Source organism: Charadrius vociferus, unplaced genomic scaffold, assembly GCF_000708025.1.
Source record: "Charadrius vociferus isolate BGI_N301 unplaced genomic scaffold, ASM70802v2 scaffold129, whole genome shotgun sequence".
In the NCBI taxonomy this organism is placed as follows: Eukaryota; Metazoa; Chordata; class Aves; order Charadriiformes; family Charadriidae; genus Charadrius; species Charadrius vociferus.
The window spans coordinates 258961-280221 of NW_009661374.1; the positions used below are offsets into that span (position 1 = coordinate 258961).

A 21261-nucleotide genomic window follows, 5' to 3' on the forward strand; every position below is an offset into this window, starting at 1 on the left:
AGCAAAATCTGAGTGTACATGATTATTTTAATCCTTCTAAAAGCATTAATGAAGTAAACAAAGTTTAGATTACTCAAATGTAGCCTTGATGAAGGAAATTGGAAATTATGTACCTTTGTCACAAAGAAGGACCAGTGTATCCCTTTAAAATCAACAAAATACACTTATGTTTGGAATAGGTGCAAGGCTGCATTCTGTATGATATCTTTTCTGTTAACTTTATTTAATAAGTTACATATGACACCCACAGCACTGAAAAATACATTAGAAATAGTGAATTGGGTAACATACAATGAATGATTCTTATGATACATGTTTATAAATTGAGGTAACAGTCTTGTATATACTTGAATTCATTTTCAGTCAGCCACCTATGGTGCTAGGCTAGAAAAACTTCATTTATAATGAAAAGAGAAGGGAAGAACAGACCTGGGATGAGATGTTTGACAGCAACTGATACTTTGCAACAGATAAGGGAGGACCTATTTGTAACTGGGGTTGTGTTTGTTTTATTTTCTGTCTTTGCAACTTTGTTTATAGCTTTGTGACCAGGATTGTAACACTTGCTTTGCTAGAGCACTCCTCTCCCCCCCACCCCCTGCCCCCTTCCAGTTTCAAGCTCCACATGTCAGGATTTTGTATTACCTTTATTCTGGCATGTCCTATTAGGTGGCGCTATTTTACCAGTCCTGTGTTCTTCATCAATGAATCTGGTAGACAGGAAAACTTTTGTTAACATGCATAAAGCTTGAAGTATGCTGTGTAGTTTATTTCTAACAATAAATATATGAATATGTATCATTACCTACTAGAAATACATATTATTTCAGTTAGTAGTTAGAATTTAGCTTTGTTTGGGCATGCACCTCCTCATCCAAGGTTGATATTTGAGGGAGGAAGAAGGGGAGGGGTGGAGGGAGGGAAAAAGAAAGAGAGAGAAACAGAGAAAAGACACAGAAAGCAAACGAATGAAAGGGGGTGGGGACAGAACAAACCCTTTGCGTATGCAGAATAACTTCTGGTCTTAAAGATAGATTCTTGAAAGTGTTACTTATAACCTCCAGTAGTTTTAAAACTCCAATTTCTTCATCATGTACGATAAAGGTATTTAATTTTTTTTTTTTTTTTTTTCTTTTCAGTAAATCCCAGTTGGGATAAATTTGCCACTGCAAAAGATTCCTAAATGTTTATGATATTTCCACTTGCCTATGGTCTTCTCATCAAACAGAAATTGTAACTTTTTTCAAGAAAACCTAGTCTATCCAGCAATATGACTTACTGAAACACAGTTAATACAACTTTTCTATGGTCAACATACTGTAAAACACAGGAATATTATGTGAAAAATGCTGTTTTCCATAATGAGTATTTATTAACGTCACTGTTAATGTGAAGTGAACATGAAAGGTTAGAAATTTGCTTCTATGCACTCTATATTAGGGCCTTAATGGTCTGCAAAGCTACTTTTCACTTTTTTTTTTTTTTTTACTTTTTACTCTCCAATTGGAAGAAACATATTTGAAATCATGTTTTGTAAAAAAGCAAATCTTCATCTCTCTGTGGTGGTTTCAGGTACTTATTTCTTTTCCAAATTCTTGTTTCTCTTCAGCATGTTAGACAGCAGGCTACTTTCTGTCTGGCTTGGACAGATTTTCTGTTGAATTGCCATTTGCTTCTCTGTTGAACCTGGAATACATAAATGGCTGACAAGTGTATACGTCAAACCCATTCCATATGAGCAGACCTACTGAGCATGCACTTTTCAGATGATCTGCACTAATGTGGCAACTCAGGACTAACCTGTATATGCCAGACAAACTCTGTACGTGTGAAGACAAATGCAAAGTAATGCCTTTGACATTTTGAAAATGAAAAATGGTAGGTGTAAGTAATCCTAAAAATTTGCATATATGTCTCTTCTAACTCTTAAATAAAAAATAGAAAGTGGTGTTTGAGATATGGCACATATAAGAAATTAGAGATAGCCATTTCTCTACTGTTGCTTTGTGATTGTTGAGCTGTGGAAAGTTACAGAATTAGATTAAGAGGGGGCTTTAGCTGTATAGCAATGATGTTCCTATAATATCTGATAATGGTGAGATAAAAAACACTCTGAGAAAAAGATGAAATACACATTTTCTTATCCTTTCTTCCTGTGCAGCTATTATAAGAAAATAAATTGTGCTATTAATATTAATAATATCTCAAATGCAAAACATAGTGAGCTGAATCTGTTACATGACTATCTTCACTTTTACTAGTTTTTTGACTTACTTTTCCCTTGCTGTGTCAAACGATGACTTTTCCTACTACAGCATATCACCATTTGCATCCTTGATCTTTCCATACTGATGGATTATCAAGATGCCCTGAAAAACATTGGAAAGGGCTTGAGGCTCAGATCTTTAATATTAAACTTTTAACTTTTTTTTTTTTAAAAAAAGAAATGTGCACTCTCCCAATGATATAGAGACTCTTCACTGTACATGGGGATAAAAGACAACTCTCAGGATATAAATGAAATTAAACAATATATTTTGGGGTCAAAACATCAAGTGAATAAATCTACCAACACTTCATTGCCAAGCTAAGTCTTACAGAACCACCTATTATACGAAGATGCAATAACTTGCAATGGTAAAACAGATCCATGTATCAAAATTTTTTCAGGTGAGTACATAAAATATACCTACGCAGTGCATACTTATATATTCACAATAGAAAGCTGTTAGCTACTGTGATACAAACAAGTTTCACCTCCCATGTCAAAAAGAAAAGTATATGAATAAAATAAACAGACTTCCAGCAGAGATGCATTGGCTGCAGGCCCCTGATATCCGTATACTCACTTAAGTTCAAAGGATGAAACAAAACTTCAATGTTCTATTGGTTCAGAAGTGACATTTTTACTGAAGGTGTCTTTGTAAATTCTAATGAAATATAAAAAAAAAAAAGTCTTTGTTTACAAACATTTTTATCTCTTAGAGAAAAAAAAAAGTGTATTTTTGACAGTATGTTGTTCTTAAGGACTCTGAATATTTTACTTATTCACCCATGACTTCCAAAAAGTCTATTTGGCCAACTAATGTAATGTGCAGATCACTTGCACATAGAAATTTATTTGTATACTTTTGCAAAACGTAGTTAACATTTTTTAACTCAGGCATTCAAATCTTTAATTTTTGGCAAATCAGAACCAAGAGTAGAGTTGGCTTTCTTTTTTTTTTTTTTTTTTTTTCATTTTCAGTCAGCTGTGTAACATGTAATTAAAATGTTGTTTGGAGTAAGCACATTTCAAGACAGTAGTATTCATCTAATTCCATCAGACATAGAATCTAGAAAGAGTATTTCACACTCCACTCACTTAAATTAAAGATTTCACTGCAGAAAAAAAGGGTTTCAGGCAATAATTTATGATCTGCTATTTCATATCTTCTCTAGGAATATGACTTCATGAATTATTTATATTTTCTAAGCCATTAATAAATGCAATACACCAGTGTTCTTCCTACCCCAGTGATAGGGTGCTGGATTCAAACAGAATTTAAACAAATAGTTTAATCAGCAAATGTATAACACTTAATTATCATGTTGTATCCAATAACACTGTATATGTCCAGCTGATTTATATTAACTTTTCTGTCTCTAGGGAGTGACTTAGAAAAAATATTCACAGTAAAAATTTTTATTTTATAATATTGAAAAATTTTAACTGACCTGACCTTGTTATTAATGCAGGTATTTTACAAAAGATTTAATTGCCTGCCATTTTTATTTAAGTGCATGTTTCCAAATATAGAAAATTTTAAATGAAGGCACAGTAGGGAATACAAATTACTTAACAACAAAATCTTGTAATAGATGTTTGCAATTTAAATGATTAAAACTTAATGCAGTAAAAATACGAACAAATAAATAACTGTTATTTCCTAAATATGCAATAGAAAGTGAAAAAAGATACTATGAAGATGATCTCAAAATAGTTTTAACTCTCCTCTTAGAATTCATTCAGCCTCCTCCCTTGCCGCATTTATCATTCCAGACAGAGATTTACAGCCTGGTTTTGTAATCATCTAAAAATTAGTTTACTTCTGGAGCTTGCCTGTGAAATAAAAAGCAGATAAAATTGGAGTAAATGCCTTGTAAGTGTAAGGATAACACTTCATCATCCTACAGATGTGTAGGATGTTGCCTCCTATGTTTTGTCTAGCATTTAAAAGGCCAAAGCCTTGAATTCTACAGCTACATATCTGAATTAACTTTTTTTTGTTAAACATTTTCTACACTTAGAACATGAACTACATCCAAATTAATATTTTAAACAAATGCTTGGAATGTTTTCTAGTAAAGAAATTCAATCTGTTATTACATACTTAGAACATAGTGGTGCTAGAAATTTTTCCTGCTGTAGGTGCTATCTATAACTGTGCTAAAATGAAGTCCAGTTTAAGAGAGACTACAGTATGAATAGAAAGCCTTCCATTCTCCAGAAATGACATGGAAATGAAGCTCAAAATTGAATGTACAGTTGTCCATAGTCAGACATTATAGCCACCGCCAAAGTAGGGGGCAGTCTATTCTTTAAACTCAGATTGAATGAGAACATGTAGCATTGTTATCCTGCAGTTGTAAATTCTTCTGAAGGGAGTAGGTTTATGATACAGATAAGTATCATAATGATAATGAGTTCTGGGCCCCACAGTTTAAGAGGGATATGAAGATACTTGAATGTGTCCAGAGGAGAGCAAGAAAGCTGGTGACAGGGCTGGAAGGCATGTCCTCTGAGACAGGCCTGAGGAGACTAGGTTTGACTGGTTTGGAGAAAAGAAGACTGAGGGGTGACGTCATTGTGCTCCACAGCTTCCTGAAGAGGGGAAGTGGAGAAGGAGGTGCTGATCTTGTCCCCTGGTACCCAGTGATAGCACATGTGGGAATGGTTCAAAGCTGCATCAGACCAGACATTAGGAAGCATTTCTTTACCAAGGGGGTGGTCAAACACTGGAACAAGCTTCCTAGAGAGGTGGTTGATGCCCCAAACCTGTCAGTGTTTAAGAGGCATTTGGACAATGCCCTTAACAGTATGATTTAGCATTAGGTCACCCCTGAATTGGTCAGGACTAGATGATTGTTGCAGGTCCCTTCCAACTGAAATCTAGTCTAGTCTATTCTACTCTACTTTACTGTATTCTGTTATTTGGATGCCATTGTTTATCCAGCTCTCTTTCTCTCTTTCTCTTTCTCTTTCTCTTTCTCTTTCTCTTTCTTTTCTCTTTTCTCTTTTCTCTTTCTCTTTCTTTTTCTCTTCCCCTTCCTCCTCTTCTTTTTTCTCTATATCTTTTCTTTTTTTTTTCTTTTATTCTTAGAGAAGATTATAAGACTCACTGAAAGGTTTGGTTTGGAATGTTTTATTTTAATTGCTGAGTATCTACACCTTATTTCATGTTTTAGTGTGGAGAATGTCATCAGGCCAATCACATCATTTCAATTCTTGTCAATGTTCAGTTCTGATAGAGTTTTTGTCTTCTTGGTTAGAAGATAAAGATCTTTTTTGCTTTCAAAATGCTTTATCAGGACTGATTTGCAGGAACAGACAGACTTTTTTCTCTAAAGAAGTGTTTGATGACAGTCTTTAGCATGCTTAGTGCTTCCATTCTATATGGTGTTTTTTACTGTTCCTGTACAGGTGCACAAGTCAGCCTGTTCCTTTATTTTTAATTTACGTCTATTAGAACCGACAGGGCTAGTAAAGATTTATTTATCTGATTCTGGGAACCAGGTCCCTTATTTTAATAAAAACAACAACAACAAAAAAAAACCCAAACAAAAAACTTCCAGGCATAACGTTTCTACCTATAACATACCTGAATAAGAAAGTAAAGATCAACTTTCACTATCATTTTAAACTGGCATAGGGCTGCTGCATTTTGCAAAACCTGATAACTATATGAGCTGGTTTAGTGACATAAACTGGCAGAATACTGTTCATCTGCTTTCATAAAATTAATTTACTTTGTGTTTAACTATGTAGCTGCTAATGAGGCTGGATGAGCACTAGTCATAGTATGGAGGAAGTAGTGATAACAAACAAACTGGGATTTGGAAAAGGAGATGGGATTTCTGCACAGACAGCTGTTAAACTGCATCTGAAGACGATCCTGAGAACCTTCCCTGTGTTGGGATAGTTGCAAAAAGCTGAGATGTATCTCAGTGGCAGAAATAGAAGAGTTGTAATTTAACAGAAGTGAGTAAAAATGTAAATGTTTTATGTAAAACCAACAAAGCCACAGATATAAATGATTCAGGAACCTTTCAAAAAGCAGGCAGTTCCAAAACTGAAGGAAATAACAGGCAAATGATGTATTAATTTAGTCCCCAAAATTGTTAACAATACACTTGGCTAACATAACTGAAACCAAATTCTACATATCTGAAAATACTGAACAGTTCAGGAGTTTAAATTTTACATTGATGAAAATATATTCCTGCATTTCCTCTGTAAAGTACTAAACTCAAAAGTCAACACTGGCTTTCAATTTAATCCTTGTTGAGATTTCAGACTCTGTAGCTATTTTCTGTTTATATTGTGTGGGACACTGAGGATATCTGAGCTATCCTTGTCTATTGCCTGTTATAAAATACTGCTGCTAGAGGAAAATTTCCATCTTACAGCCCAGCACTCTGACTATGTAGAAAATGTGCATATGTGTTTATGTATATATATTATAACTTCTTAGGTAATTCCAAATAGCGTAATGAACTCTGTGCAGTTTTTGCACTCTGAACTTCAATACTAAAAGTATAAACATTGTCCCCTGCCTAGAATTTTCAAAAATCTAAAGCACTACAAAAAATAATCATAAAAAAAAAAAAAATATCTAAGCAATCAGTTGGTTTTATTGTTAAGACACCCTAGTTCTCTTGAAGCTGCTTATTCCCTTCAGAGCATACAAATTACGTAATATGAGCATTTTTTACCAGTCCTTGGAGATGAGACATATAAACAGATTTGTCTCTATAGGAATAAATAGGAAACCATGTACCAACACAGGAAGCTTTTTTTCTTCTGCTTGCCTGCACTTAATCTGTAATCCTTCATATAATTTGGACTGTAATATTCATCACTTATACATGCATAAAAGTGCTGAGCTTCACTTCTTCTGTAACTAAAACAAATTAATACATTTGTCTTCATTAGTTGAACATAATGCACAAAAAATAGGTGCAAATTATTTATTTTTATGCAGGTCAAACCATGTATTGAAACTAATTTGAGAATTTCAACTGCTTGAGCAGTTAATTTATTGTTGCTGAAATGTAAGAATGTGTAGCATATTTGATGAAAGAACTTTCTTTTATTGCTACCTCAGAAGGATGAGCATATTGAAGCACTATTTGAGAGACATGTTAAGAGACTGAGCTTTGTATCAATAAAGAATTGCCAAAACACTTGATGTCCAGTAGCTGTTGCAAACACACTCTGCCTTAGAGAAGCGGTTTCTAGTAGGAATTTACTGAACAGATGTAACTGAAGCAAAGACATTATTAAAACTTCCATGTTGATCTTATAGTGTCTAAGACCATATGTATGTGTTGCACTGTCCAGGACTCATCTACAAATGTAAAATGTCTCTGTCCTTATATATGGCCCCTAAGTAGATACAAATTAGTGTGTTGCATCCCAGCACATGGTGTTTGCATGGGTTTTGGCATTCTTGATCTGAAAAAGCCAGAGCACCAGCTATTTATTTTGTCTCTCTTGCATTTCCTGGTTAAGTACTCCTTTTTCACTCATTTCCCAGTAACCCGGGCTCACTAAATAAGTATTACCCTCCACCCAGTGTCCTGTAGTTTAACTACAATACTTTAAGGTTCTTCTGAGGGATATATAACAATTGAAAGCAAACTGGCCACAGCCTTTCTGAAGCTTACAGGAGAGGCTGACAGGGCTGGGAATGTTCAGCCTGAAGAAGAGAAGGAAGCTCAGGGGCGAATTGATCAATATGTATAAGTACCTGATGAGGGAAAATAATGGAAAGAGTCAAAATTTTTTCACTGGCACCCAGCTACTAAGCAAGAGGCATAGAGCATAAACTGAAACGAAATAAATTCCATTTAAACATGAGAGGAAAAAATACACACAAACCCCCTCTTCTTCACAGTAAGGGTGATCAAACACTACAACAGGTTGCCCAGAGATGTTGTAGAGCCTCCATCCTTGGAGATATACAGAACTCAGTTGAACAATGCACCCTGAGTAACATACTATAGCTTGAACAGAAGGGGTGCACTAGGATATCTCTGGAGGACAGTTCCAAAGTTCTGCCTTTCATAATGCTGAAATGCAACAGTTTTGTGATGAAAGGGCTTCAGACTTTTTGTCTACAGAATCAAGACCCTTCTCTTTGAACCGTGACTTGAATTTGCATCCAAAAGCATTAAGTAAAAGCTACTGGCTGTCTTTTGGTTTGAGCTTACCTAGTTCCATTTTCTGCACCCAAATGATTCCTTTGTAATGGAAAAGAAATTTAAAACTCTGAAAGCTCTTCATAAATCTGAATTCTCACCGTCTCATTCAGCCCCACTGTTGAGGATAGAATTCCCTAAGTTGTCTAGGATAAATTGAAAGACTATCACCATGGCTTTGAATCTGTCATGGTGCTTTATAGACAAACAGCACAGTGAGCGAAACACTGAAAGCCAGCGTTTTTAAGCACTCTTTGAATAGTTGAGACTTCTTGTTCTCAATGTATATATGATGCGCAGTTAGCTGATGCACCCTTTTCCAAAAGCTCAACCAAGAACTGACTGCCTTGCCTCTGTAATCACATTAACCTTATAAGTCAAATTGGGGAACAGAAATCTGCATGGAAAACCTCAAAGACTCAGCTTCTCTTATTTATGAGAGCAATTAGAAATATATGGAATGTCACTTAATAGAAAAGTAGGAGCTGAAACTTCTTATCATCACCTATAAATGCAATGTGAGACTTCGTAGGAATTCTGACAGTTCCGAAGGTCTAAATTTATTTTTTAAAAAAGAATTTAAATAAAAATCTCTGTAATTATGTCATAGGAGGGATAGTGAAAATTACCAGTAAATGTAAAAAATCTTTACATTTGCTTGCTGAAATTTTTCATTTCTGCAAGGAACAGGTTTTTAATATCTAGACTGTAATCTGGATGCCTTGTCCATATTTTCTATTTATTTTCTCTTTTTTTTTTGTATGCTAGCTTTATCATCCACAGATCAGACCATGATACTTTTAGCCTCTTCAGGTTCTTCTGGGTGGATTTTCCATTGCTGGGACTTGCAATCCAGTTTATATGAGAAAAATAATCTAGGATCAAATAAAACCTTAGGAAACAAAATAGTTGCTATGCTTCTTTTGTTCTCTTAATAACCACTTGAATCAGTATAAACAACATTTTTTTTTTCAAATATTAGATTATTAGGTGTATTCATTGTTTGTTACAAAATATAAATCAATGAATTTAGATCGTTGCAAGTCATTCAGAAATAGAGTAGACCTACAACATTAAATGCTAGCTCTTTCATGGGTATAAAATTTTAAATGTTTAATTTAACAGCAGGAGTATGCAATGCTGGTTATCCCACATTGATCCTGACTTGTGAGATTACCATTTTTAAGACAAGCTAAGAAGGTACAGTAAATGCAGATATTGCAGTAGGAACACATTGATCCTTAATTGTAAGATTACCGTTTTAAAGACATTATAATAAGGAATAACAAAACCCAATATTGGAATAGAAACACCAAAGGCTTGTAATCTGTCCACTGCACAACTCTTTGTGCAAAATTTTGCAAATCACCAACAGTAAGTGATATTGTTGAACTGAATATCTGTTAACTACATGCTTCTAATGCCATCCTCATAAACTTAACTAATTGTAGATAGGATTAGCCTGTGCTTTATGGTTTCTATCTATTAATTCCTCAGTTAATTCACTTTTTAAGCACTTCAAATGGACTAGAACTGTATATGTACAAATCTGGTCCCTAGAATATATAAATAATACATGAAAAATAGTTGGTACTGACTATTTTTAGACCAACAGAAAGTGTGGAAATGAAATGCAAATCAGTTTAATTAGAAAGCAGCCTGTCAGATCAGAAGATGGCTTAAACTGAGTCCAAAATTATTTCTCAGAATCTAATGTTATTTAAGTTGTTGTTAAATATTTATAGCTGGTGTAACGCTGAAAATATCCCCCAAATATTATAGTGTGCACTTACACTTCCCCAGGCTTTTGTGGACTAACCACTTTCCTTCTTCCATCTGGCTGAAGAAATGTGTCAAAAACAGGGTTTTGCAGGGTTTCAGCATAATCAGGATGGTCTGAAATGATAAGACTTGGTCCCTTGAATACACAAGAGAGTAGAAAATAATTTGTTTTCTTTTCTTTCTGCTTCTTATATAGTCCTGTGTAAATACTGTTAAAGTTCCTAGTACAAAACATCATTCTCTTCTACACATAGGTGATAAAAGCAGTTTAAATACTTTGAGGCCAACTTTTCCCACCTTTTATTCTGGAATAAAGGAAAAGCCCAGTGTTTTGCTAGGTTTTGCTTCCATGCTGGCATAGCAATCCTTTGCTATTGGCTTTATTCTCATTATAAGCTCCAGATACGCAAGAAGAAATTGAAAAAAAATTCCAAAGGAAAATAAATGTTTTCCAAGAGTGTAAAGAATATAAAATATACTATCCATTCACTCCTTCAGCTCCTTCACAGTTGATCACTGTACATGAAATAGTCAAATGGGCAGCATCTCTCTAAATGATGCTGAAGAATTTTTTTAAAGATATCAAGCTAATGAAAATGCATTTTATTATTCAGTCAAAGGAAACACTGTAAAAATTATAGCTACTAAGTAGCATTATTATGACAGAAAGAAAAAGAGAAGGATTCTTTGTAGAATTGTATTCATATCACATGAAAGAGAGGATGCCATGCCTTTTCATCTACTCGCCTTTTTCCTGGGTTTTCTTAACCACTTTAATGAAGAGTCTTTTGTTCCTGTTTTTGAAGGAGGAGAAGAAAAATTATGGCTTTATTCTCTCCTTAAACATTACACAAATCTTAACATAGAAAGCACTTATAACTGATGTGATTTACTCTCTAACATTCAAAAAATAAAAGCTTTCTCCATTGGCATTATTCATTAATTAATGTAGATTTTAAAACACCCATTCAAAAGTCCTTATGCACTATGTAAAGAAAAAATAAAGCAGATGACATACAAAGATACGACACTACCTTTTGAACGGCACCTTGAAATATTGAAAAGTTGAAAAGCTGCAAAATTATCATGTCATTTTAAAATACTGAATTATGAGAAATGCATTAAAATATGAAAAATTAAATCCCTGTTATCCAAACACACTTAACCTTATCTTTCTGGATGCATTATTACCTGGTACTGTTAATAAGTAAGTGCATACTTGGAAGGTACTGTAAGTGCCTGACAATCTGTCAAATAGAGATTTTTGTGGCTTGGTCCTGAAGCATAAATTGTTTCTTCTTTTGATAAAGTAATAGCATAAAGTGTTTGTTACATATCAGACTTTTATGTTTGTTACATATCAGCTTTAGGGGACGAAGCTATGAAGCAGCCTCTGGATTACTGTATATTAGACTAAATCTACTGCAGCATAATTAAAAGCCTGATGGAAATTGAAAGATGAATACTGTTAGGCTGGATATAATAGTTCGGCATGAAGATGTTTGAGACCGTGGGATTAAGAGTGAAAGGACTTGTTGCATTAAGTTACCTGGCTTACAGGCAGCACCAGCTGGATCGTTTTGTGTATATATATTTAAATGTGTGTGTGCACATGGGTTTGTATTTACATGACCAGTGTGACTGTGGTGACATGTAAATGGATTTTTGATAAATGTTATGGTTGTAGAGGATATAGTTTTTTCCTCTGACATTATATTACATTTTATTCTCATCAGGAATTGCTAACTTCCCTGAAAATATACACCATGCAATATATGTTCCCTGTGGTCTCTTTAGGTTCTCCATATAGAGACAAGATCACTATAGCAATTCTTCAGCTGCAAGAGGAGGGCAAACTCCACATGATGAAAGAGAAGTGGTGGAGAGGCAATGGCTGCCCAGAGGAGGAAAGTAAAGAGGCCAGTGCTTTGGGAGTTCAAAATATTGGAGGAATCTTCATCGTGCTGGCAGCAGGATTGGTGCTTTCTGTCTTTGTGGCAGTGGGGGAATTTTTGTACAAATCAAAAAAAAATGCCCAGTTGGAAAAGGTAAATATTGTCTTTTCCTATTTTATTTTATATTTATGGTCTACTTAAATAATATGTTAAGCATTTGGTAGTGAAATGTAGGCAATGTGTACTGATTTTTTACTGTATAGTACAGTACTTGTATAACAAAGGATCATAGCAAAGTGCCCAAAGTTTTCCATCTTTTAATTTGTCTTCAATGTGTTTAATTGTAGCCAGATTACAGGACAAGTGACTATTTCTCCTCTTATTCAAGCCTGAAAAAAGACAGCTTTTTACTCCTGGAAGTTCACTGCAGTTAATTTTATGGATGAAGAAGAAATCCGAAACTGTAATGGGAAACAAATTAATCTACAGATAATTTTGATTTTCAAAAGACAAACTATCTGTAGCTCAAAGTCAAAATCTTAAAATGTCTCTATAGAAATGTTCTTTACAGAGGTTTATACTTGCAAAGTTGTCCTGGTAGCATCTGGAAAAGATAACATCAGCATGATTTTTTTTTTTTTGGTGGGTTTACTACTGATATGATGACTGATTCTGTTTTGAAAATTCTAGCATTATTTTTTTCTGTACTTGCAATTTATACAACCACAATACTGTAATTGTGCCAAGACTAGTAACAACTTGTGAAATTCTTAGCTGGAATTATCTTTTTCTTGCATAATAAATAAATAAATCTATATATACATACCCATATTTAAACCTAAACACAAACTATATATTTTATTGCTATGACATATTCTGAATTTTTAAAATTGAGAAATATTTGGATTTTACTAGGTCTTTTTCTTTTTTTCTTCTTCTCCTTTTGAGGCACTTGTGACCTATGGCATTTCTGTATTTCTTTTTAGTAATTTAATTTCATAAAATCTGTTGTAAATCCAACAGCTATATTTATATTGCTATTTTTCCAGATGCTACTGGTGAATTTTTGTAACTTGAATTATTACTCAGAAAATTTACAATTTGTTTTCACTTCTTTTGAGGCAACCTTTTGGTATGCAAATTATTATTGTTAAATAATTTTTTTTCTAATACACACAAAGGCAGTGTGAGGTCACAAGGTCCTAAACACAGTTTGAATATGGGTAAATTTTATTAAATTGTTAAAGGACCATTTAGATCCTATTCTTGATGATACTACAGGCTGATTCCTTTCTGTTGACATACTATTGGAATGTTATGTTTCTGAAATTAGTCAGCAAAGAGATAACAGTTACTTAAGTAACCTGTGTAAGTCTCAATCATTTTTATCCACTCCTAAAGTGGATATGGACTTCATATGGACATCAGTATAATTTGGTTTAGCTTTTCTGCATTTTTAACAAACACTTAGAAAACATAGGACTGTTTTGATAATAATCTTGTAACATGAGTGCAGTATCCTGCAGGGTGTGAATGCATAGCTTATGTGGCAATAACTGCACGTTGGAACTTGCATGAGGAAGCAAACAGAAACTTCGTAATTAAGGACTTGTTTCTCTCAAATCTATGGGTTTGTGGGCTTGGGTTTTGTTGGGTTTTTTGTTTGTATGTTTGGTTGGTTTGTTTTGGTTTAGTTTGCTTCTTTTTTATTTTTGTTTGTTAAAGATGAATAGAGATAGCAAAGACTGGAAGTACCGGACCTTTTAGCAGTACTTGTACCAGAAAGGTCTCATCATATCATCAAGTATTGAGCTAGTTTAAAAAGTTAGGAGTGAATCTGAAGCAGTTGAAAGAGCCAAGTGTCTCCCTTCTTTTTCTTCCTTGCCATCAATCTCTTCCCTTCTCTCCCCTCCCCACTATACCCAGGTATCCTGATGTCAGGAGACCAGTAACATTTCTGTAGAACTTTACTTATGGAATGAAATTAACAGGAAAATGATGCCAGCATCCCTATACATGGCCTACCCCAGCATCCCTCACCCACTCTTCCTCCAGCACCCATAGACCTTGAGTAAATGTCTTCTCCCATCCTCTCCAAATGCAGCAGATCCCCTTTGACTTGGAAAGGTAATAGCAGCAACCAAAAGGGAAATAGGAAGTACTGTTATCTGTCTCCAGTCTCTACATCTCCTCTGCTGGGATGAGTAAACCATGCACATAATGCTGCCTTGGCTAACCCACAGGGAGAGAGGAGGCACCTATTTTTGGTACAGTTTGTAGTTTCATCCCTTTAGAATCAGAGTATCATTCTGGCATTTGTATAATGCTTGTCAACATTTGCATACAGGGAAGATCAAAGGACATATTAACAAACAAGGAAATGAAATTGGGTAACTTCGGCTGCTGAATATATGGAGTGTCCTGGGATATAAATTGGCATATTAATATGTGAGTCTGCTTTTTAATGTATACAAAATATACGGTTGCACTTCTAGTGTGGAGGCAATGCAGATTTAAAGTGTATAATCTAGATATGTTGTTTTAGCATTTTCAATGTCACCTCGCTCCTGGGGTGCATACGTAAACAGAGACACTGGCTGGTGTGAACCTAGTTGGAAGATTGAAATCTTGAAAGGAACTGAGCTCAGAAAAGCAGCAGACATAATTGTGTTATTTGCTAAAAATTACTGCATCTTGTAACCACAGTGGTTCAGAATATTCATGCTTCTGATGTACTCAAAAATCCAAAGGAAACATCTGACACTAGCTGTAGTCTTTCTGGGAAACAGGTGTCAATAAGCAGAATTCATAACACATAAATTCCAGAGGGACCTGGACAGGCTGGAGAGGTGGGCCCAAGCCAACCTCATGCAGTTCAACAAGGCCACGTGCAAGGTCCTACATATGGGTTGGGGCAATCCTAAGCACAAATACAGGCTTGATGGGGAATGGCTGGAGAGCAGCCCTGAGGAGAAGGACCTGGGTTTGCTGATTGACAAGAAGCTCAACATGAGCCAGCAATGTGCAATTGCAGCCCAGGAGGCCAACCGGATCCTGGGCTGCATCAGAAGAAGTGTGGCCAGCAGGTCAAGGGAGGTGATTCTGTCCCTCTACTCCCCTCTCGTGAGACCCCACCTGGAGTATTGCATCCAGCTCTGGAGTCCTCAACATAAGAAAGACATGGACCTGCTGGAGTGTGTCCAGAGGAGAGCCACGAGGATGATCCGAGGGCTGGAGCACCTCTCCTATAAGGAGAGGCTGAGAGAGTTAGGGTTGTTCAGCCTGGAGAAGGCTCCAGGTAGATCTTATTGCGGCCTTCCAGTACCTAAAGAGGGCCTGCAGGAGAGCTGGGGAAGGACTTTTTACATGGGCACGTAGTGATAGGATGAGGGGGAATGGCTTTAAACTGGAAGAGGGCAGGTTTAGATTAAACATTAGGAAGAAATTTTTTACTTTGAGGGTAGTAAGGCACTGGAACAGGTTGCACAGAGAGGTTTTTGATGTCCCACCCCTGGAGGTGTTCAAGGCCAGGCTGTACGTGGCCTTTGGCAACCTGGTTTAGTGGGAGGTGTCCCTGTTTATGGCAGGGGGATTGGAACTCAATGATCTTCCAGGTCCTTTCCAACCTAAACCATTCTATGATTCTATGAATTCTTGACACCACACTTTCCAGACACAGAGAAATTCCTCTTTTATTGACACCTTTCAAACGCAAAGATAAGCCTGGATGTTATCACAGTTAGACTGTCAGTCTCTGACACTTACTATGGATATTTTATTAGAAAAATGAGTATCCTAGTTTACTAAGTATTTTCTAGAAGAACCATATCTGATGGATGTGAAAAGAAGAATATATGGATTCGATTCTGCAGTCATTTATGGCCATTCAAAACTCATTGAGCCATAACCAGGTTAAAACTAGGCCTGCTTGTGAAAAAATAGCCAATGTACATTTTATTAGTTTTAAACTAATCAAAAAATTTGAAATAAGGCACATGCCAGCGTACCTTTGCTGTTTATTTTACTAGGTAATATCTGGTCATAGACTGCCTATAATGCAAGATACTAGATTACATCTTAGAGCATGATGAAACAATAACGCCAACAAGGTATTTCTGGAGTTACAAGATAAAATCATAACCTAAACATCAGTTAAATTAGCCTCTCTAAAATAGTTATTTATTTATAATTGATTATAAAAGCAATAAAACAATAACCAAATTTATACTGGTTTATATTTTGCATACATTTCCCAAGGAAGCCAAAAACAATTGAACTTTCCATGGTAAATAATTCACACTCAGCTACACAATTGAGCTGAGAAAAATCACTCTAGATAGTTTATTCTCAAGGTACAAGGAATGAGCAGTTAGCAGGACTGGACACAAAGTAGATATCAGAAACTGTATTTTATTTACAATGGCAGATTCTGACCTGTGTATGAGACTAAATATGTCTTTGAAGATAGCACAAACTCAACTGGTTCACTCTTGCCCAAAATAAATTGTTTACAAAATTTCAATCACTTTCTGCAAAATGCACAAACCGTGTTTTGGGTTTGTTAATATAAGGGTAACAGAAGTAGAACTTTCTGGTCTTAGACGGCTCAAAAATTCACGCGGATTTACTGAGCTGCAGAGACTTTAAGTTATGTTAGTATTTGGTCTTAAACTTATTAGAAATTAGGTGTGGTTTTACTACAATCACCAATAATTCTGAATTTGCTGTTTACCTCAAACACATATTTGAGTAATGTGATAACCTGGGGTGTATTTTGAACTAAATAATTCCTCTAGTCCTACCTAGTACATAACCTCACTGATTTTTTTCAGGGGAATACTGGGAATGACAAAGCATTGTCCTTGTGTATGGCAGAATTTGACATTCCAGTTGACACATCGGGAAAGGGTAGGAGGAGATGTCAGGCCAGAAAACTTGCTGCTTTCCTGAAGAGTAACCACAAGATGGTGTCTTCTAATTTCTCAGAGGGACATTTAATTGTTCTTTTTTAATAGAATTTATGTCACAATGCCCACCTATTTTTAAATTGCAGCCTTTCTAAAAAACGCTAAAGGCTTGTATTCTTTCCTATTGTTTATAATACAAACATCTAATTATGTCATCTGCTTGGAAACACATTATGAGGCAGACCTTTTTTATCTAGCCAATCTTGACAATAAGTGCTCAACATTTGCATTTTATAATTGCGTTTGCTGGTGAATGACCTGCTCCCTGATTTTAACAGGCACTCAGAGGGCAATGAATAAGCAATGTTAGAAACAGAAGCCATTTAAAACAATTACTATGTCTTTTTTTTTTTATTGATGTGCTTCAATGTGTTACAGGTTTATGCCCATTTCATACATCTAGTTTTGTGTAGCTCATATTATTATCATAAAGGGCAGGGAAAACATTGACCTTGAAGACCATTAGTATTTAGCATAATATATTGATGATTCTCAGTTTGAGAATTTATCGACCTTTCCTTTGGTTTTGGTTTGTTTTTGTCTTTGGCTGTTGTTTTTTTTAAAGTCTTCTCTGAGATTATTTCCATTTTTATACCACCTTCACATAGTAATTAGATATTACCATAAATGTCAGCTGTGTGGTAAAAACTACGTGAGCACTGCTGAAAACTTTAGGATGAAATTCACAGTATTGCTGAAGGCAGCGTCAAGAATATAGAGAACATTGCTCATTGTAGAATATATAGAACATTGCGGTTGTCACCCTTGCAAATGGTTGTCCTTGTACCTATCCTGGTTATGGTTTCTTTGGGCCAAGGGTTGTGATGCTGAAAAAGTTGTTGTGCTGTAACCATATACAGTTGACACCATGTCCTGCTTGTGCTTCTCTCAAATACACTTTAAATGTTCTTGATTTGTTTACATGAAGTTAGTGTAAAAGCTAATATGACTTTATTTGCCAAGGTCCTTCTACAATCCATCTGCACCAGGAAAAATTTAATTCATTATGTCTTAGAATGCTTCTTTTCAGAACTGAGGTGAGCAAAGTGCATACATGTAACTTCCCCTAAATGGAATGGTCTTACAGGAAGAAGTTAATCAGTACTGAAATATTGTGGATGCTTGTTTATCAGCAGGATATGTAGAAAGTCAGTATTTACATCTTTGATTTAGTTGTTATCTTAACAACAGTGCAAAACAAAATTACCACGATAATTTCGTATGAAAAATTAAAAGATTTTTAGGATCCCTTCTTAATTTACCAGAATATTTTATGGTTTGTTTTTTTTTTCCAAATTTTTATTTAATTAGTTTTCATTAAAGACTTTTTCATTACTTTCTCAAAAAATGTAGTTATGTTAGTGTTATTTGAGTTCAGAGAACATTCCTAATAGTTTAATATCAAAAGCTTTTGATATTTGGGACAGTAATTTATAATACTTTGGAACAACGTCAAAGTAAATCCCAGCCCAGTGATTTTTTTTTTCCTTTCCAGGGGGACACAAGTTCAAAAGACTTTAAAGTTGAAAAGCCTGTTCCTTAGGCTACAACAAATAAAAGAATGTGGGTATTCTTGGTAAATCAACGTAAAAGCTTTGGGAATTATATCTCAAGTAACTTTTATACAACATACAGTCAGTGATACAGCCTGTATTGTCATTTCACATTTTGTAATGGAGTAACCTCAGAATTTTTAATGTTGTCTGGGAAAAGCAGCAGCAGCTGTGACAGCTTATGAAAGGAAATGTTTTTCTAACTTTAGCACATTGCATTCTGCAGATATGCAGTTGGAAAATTGGGAACTTCTATCATCCTGTACTCCCTTGAGCACTGTATGTGGATGTATGTGTGTAAGTGTACAGATTACTTCAAGTTGAGGTATTAATTATAATTAAATGCCCTCTTTGAAACCTCCTAAGTATATATTAAAGGATATTTTCTAATCGAAGAAACTGTTACAAAACCCAACAAAATAAAACAAAACCCACAAAACCCAAAATCAAGTCCACAAAACCTCTCACTTTTCACAGAAAAAAAAAAAGATATGAAAAGACAAAAACGGAAAAAGCGGAAAAAAGCAACTTGATTGACTGTGGCATTTTAAAAATCATTTGGAAACAATAAAACATTAGAAACAAGATCTCTATTTTGATTTTTGACTGCAGCTCAACCAATATCTGTTTGGTAATGGACCTTGTTCTGAGGTATTTTTAATTTCTTAATTTGTATCATTCAAGAAAAAAAGAACAGAAACATTAGAAATGTGTGTAAAGCTGACCATTGCACAAATCCAAATGTAGGAATATGATTTCAGGAGGCTCACTATTGCTCCATAGATATTCACTCTAAGATCAGGGCTTAAATCACAGGTCTGAGTTATGAAATATTTTATGTTTGACAAGAATTTAAATTTCTATAGAAAATTTTTGGAAACGGTTACATGTCATTTATTTTATAGCAAGTACAGATCACTTTTAACAGTAGAAGGGAGAAATATTCACATATAATTCTTGGCTCCTCTGAAAAAAAAGTTCTTCGTTCTCAAGGAAAAAAATGTCAGATTATAGAAAATTTATGTCTTTCTAATATTTTTTCATAGTCTTCCCCTAAATATTACTTTAGCTTGTCATGCATACAAATATTTTAATATATAATATTAATCTTTGCATTTTGAATTAATCAGCTATAATCATCTATAGCTAAGTGTAGTACTAAACACAGTTTTGTTCACCTGATTTAGATTACTTTGATTTTTGTATAAACCAGCAAAGTAACAACAAACACCTCCAGCTGCCTTTTAGATTGAGAAAATATCCTAGACAGCCATATGAAACCATGTAATTATAGAGAAATGGATGCTAACCATTTTGATATTATGTACTGCAGTATGACTATAGTAGTAGCATTTCCAAAACAGTAGAAACTGTTGGCATTAAATTAATACTATTAGTCTCTCTCTGTTCAATATGATTTGAGGCCATATCAAGTTTTATATTTATACTATCACACCGAACGACAAAACTAATATAGATTTTTACAGCGAATAATATACAGTGGACTTTAGCTCAACACACTTTAAAAAAAGCTATTTAGATACAGCAAAATTCAGGTAAGAAAGGTTGTATTTATTTTCTAAAATGACTCTCTAAGATGGACTATTTATTTTCAAATTAAACTTTATGGTGTTATATACAGTATTTTAATCCAGATAGATTCAAAGGATCCAAACATAGCATCATCACTTCCTTTCACCATGCCTGAAGATCAACAAACCTGACCTTCCTTGGACGAACAGAGAATGAATTTAGATCTAGGATCAAAAATGATTTAACAGGTGAATGAACTTTCACATTCAGTGGCTGAAAGCACAAGATCTCATGTGACTGATTTTAGTGCAATCAGGATCATCTCTGCTGAAAGGCAGAGAAACACCCTTGTACAGTTGTGATTGTAACATACAGAACCATTAAAATGTTGCATTGGATGTCATTCTAAATTAGATAGGCAGTACCATATATTCCATTATTTATTTGCTCAGCAGCAGCTACATGGCTGAAGTACCATGACTTATTATCAGCACTTATTAAACACCTGACACTCATTTGTAGCCATTGTCCAGGGACACTGGACTGCGGTAATATGTTCTAGAAGACCTGGACTGGTGTGGCAAGCTTCACAGCAGTAGAAATTATTGCCATTGACTGAAATACAAGTGACAAATAGTAGTTATCATCACTGATCCAATTTGAAAACCCAGAACCAGACTTAGGAACCTGGAGAAATCTGAGACTGGAAGTCTCTTTCACAAGAGGTAGAACTGAATAATAAGGGTAGATAATATCTTCTGAATGCTCCCTTTTACTTGTCCAACATAGCACCTATCTCCCTGGGATTAAGCTGCCATCATACTCCTATTTCAGCCAGGTACTGGAAGCACAAAATGACTGCACCATCCTGGTCTGACAAGAGAGTAGGACTGTGTATCATCTGCATGCCGATGACACCACAGCCCAAATTATTTCATTATCTCCTCAGTGGCCTCATATACATGTTGAAAGGAGAGATGACAGGATGAAACCTTTTGGAATCCTGCATGAGAGAGAGCCCTCGGGGCTGCTGAGCAATTACCCTATGCCATCCTCTGGGATTTCTCT

The 21261-nt window shown here is 35.1% G+C and overlaps 1 protein-coding gene across 1 annotated transcript in view; it reads left to right on the forward strand.

The window, feature by feature from the left end:
- Positions 1-21261, forward strand: part of GRIK2 (glutamate receptor, ionotropic, kainate 2) — a gene marked incomplete at its 5' end in the record, with an annotated part of 284674 nt that overhangs the window by 255188 nt on the left and 8225 nt on the right. The window contains one exon of the mRNA XM_009893855.1: positions 12043-12293. Within this exon, the coding sequence (XP_009892157.1) occupies positions 12043-12293 (251 nt within the window). The remainder of the gene's footprint in view (positions 1-12042; positions 12294-21261) is intronic.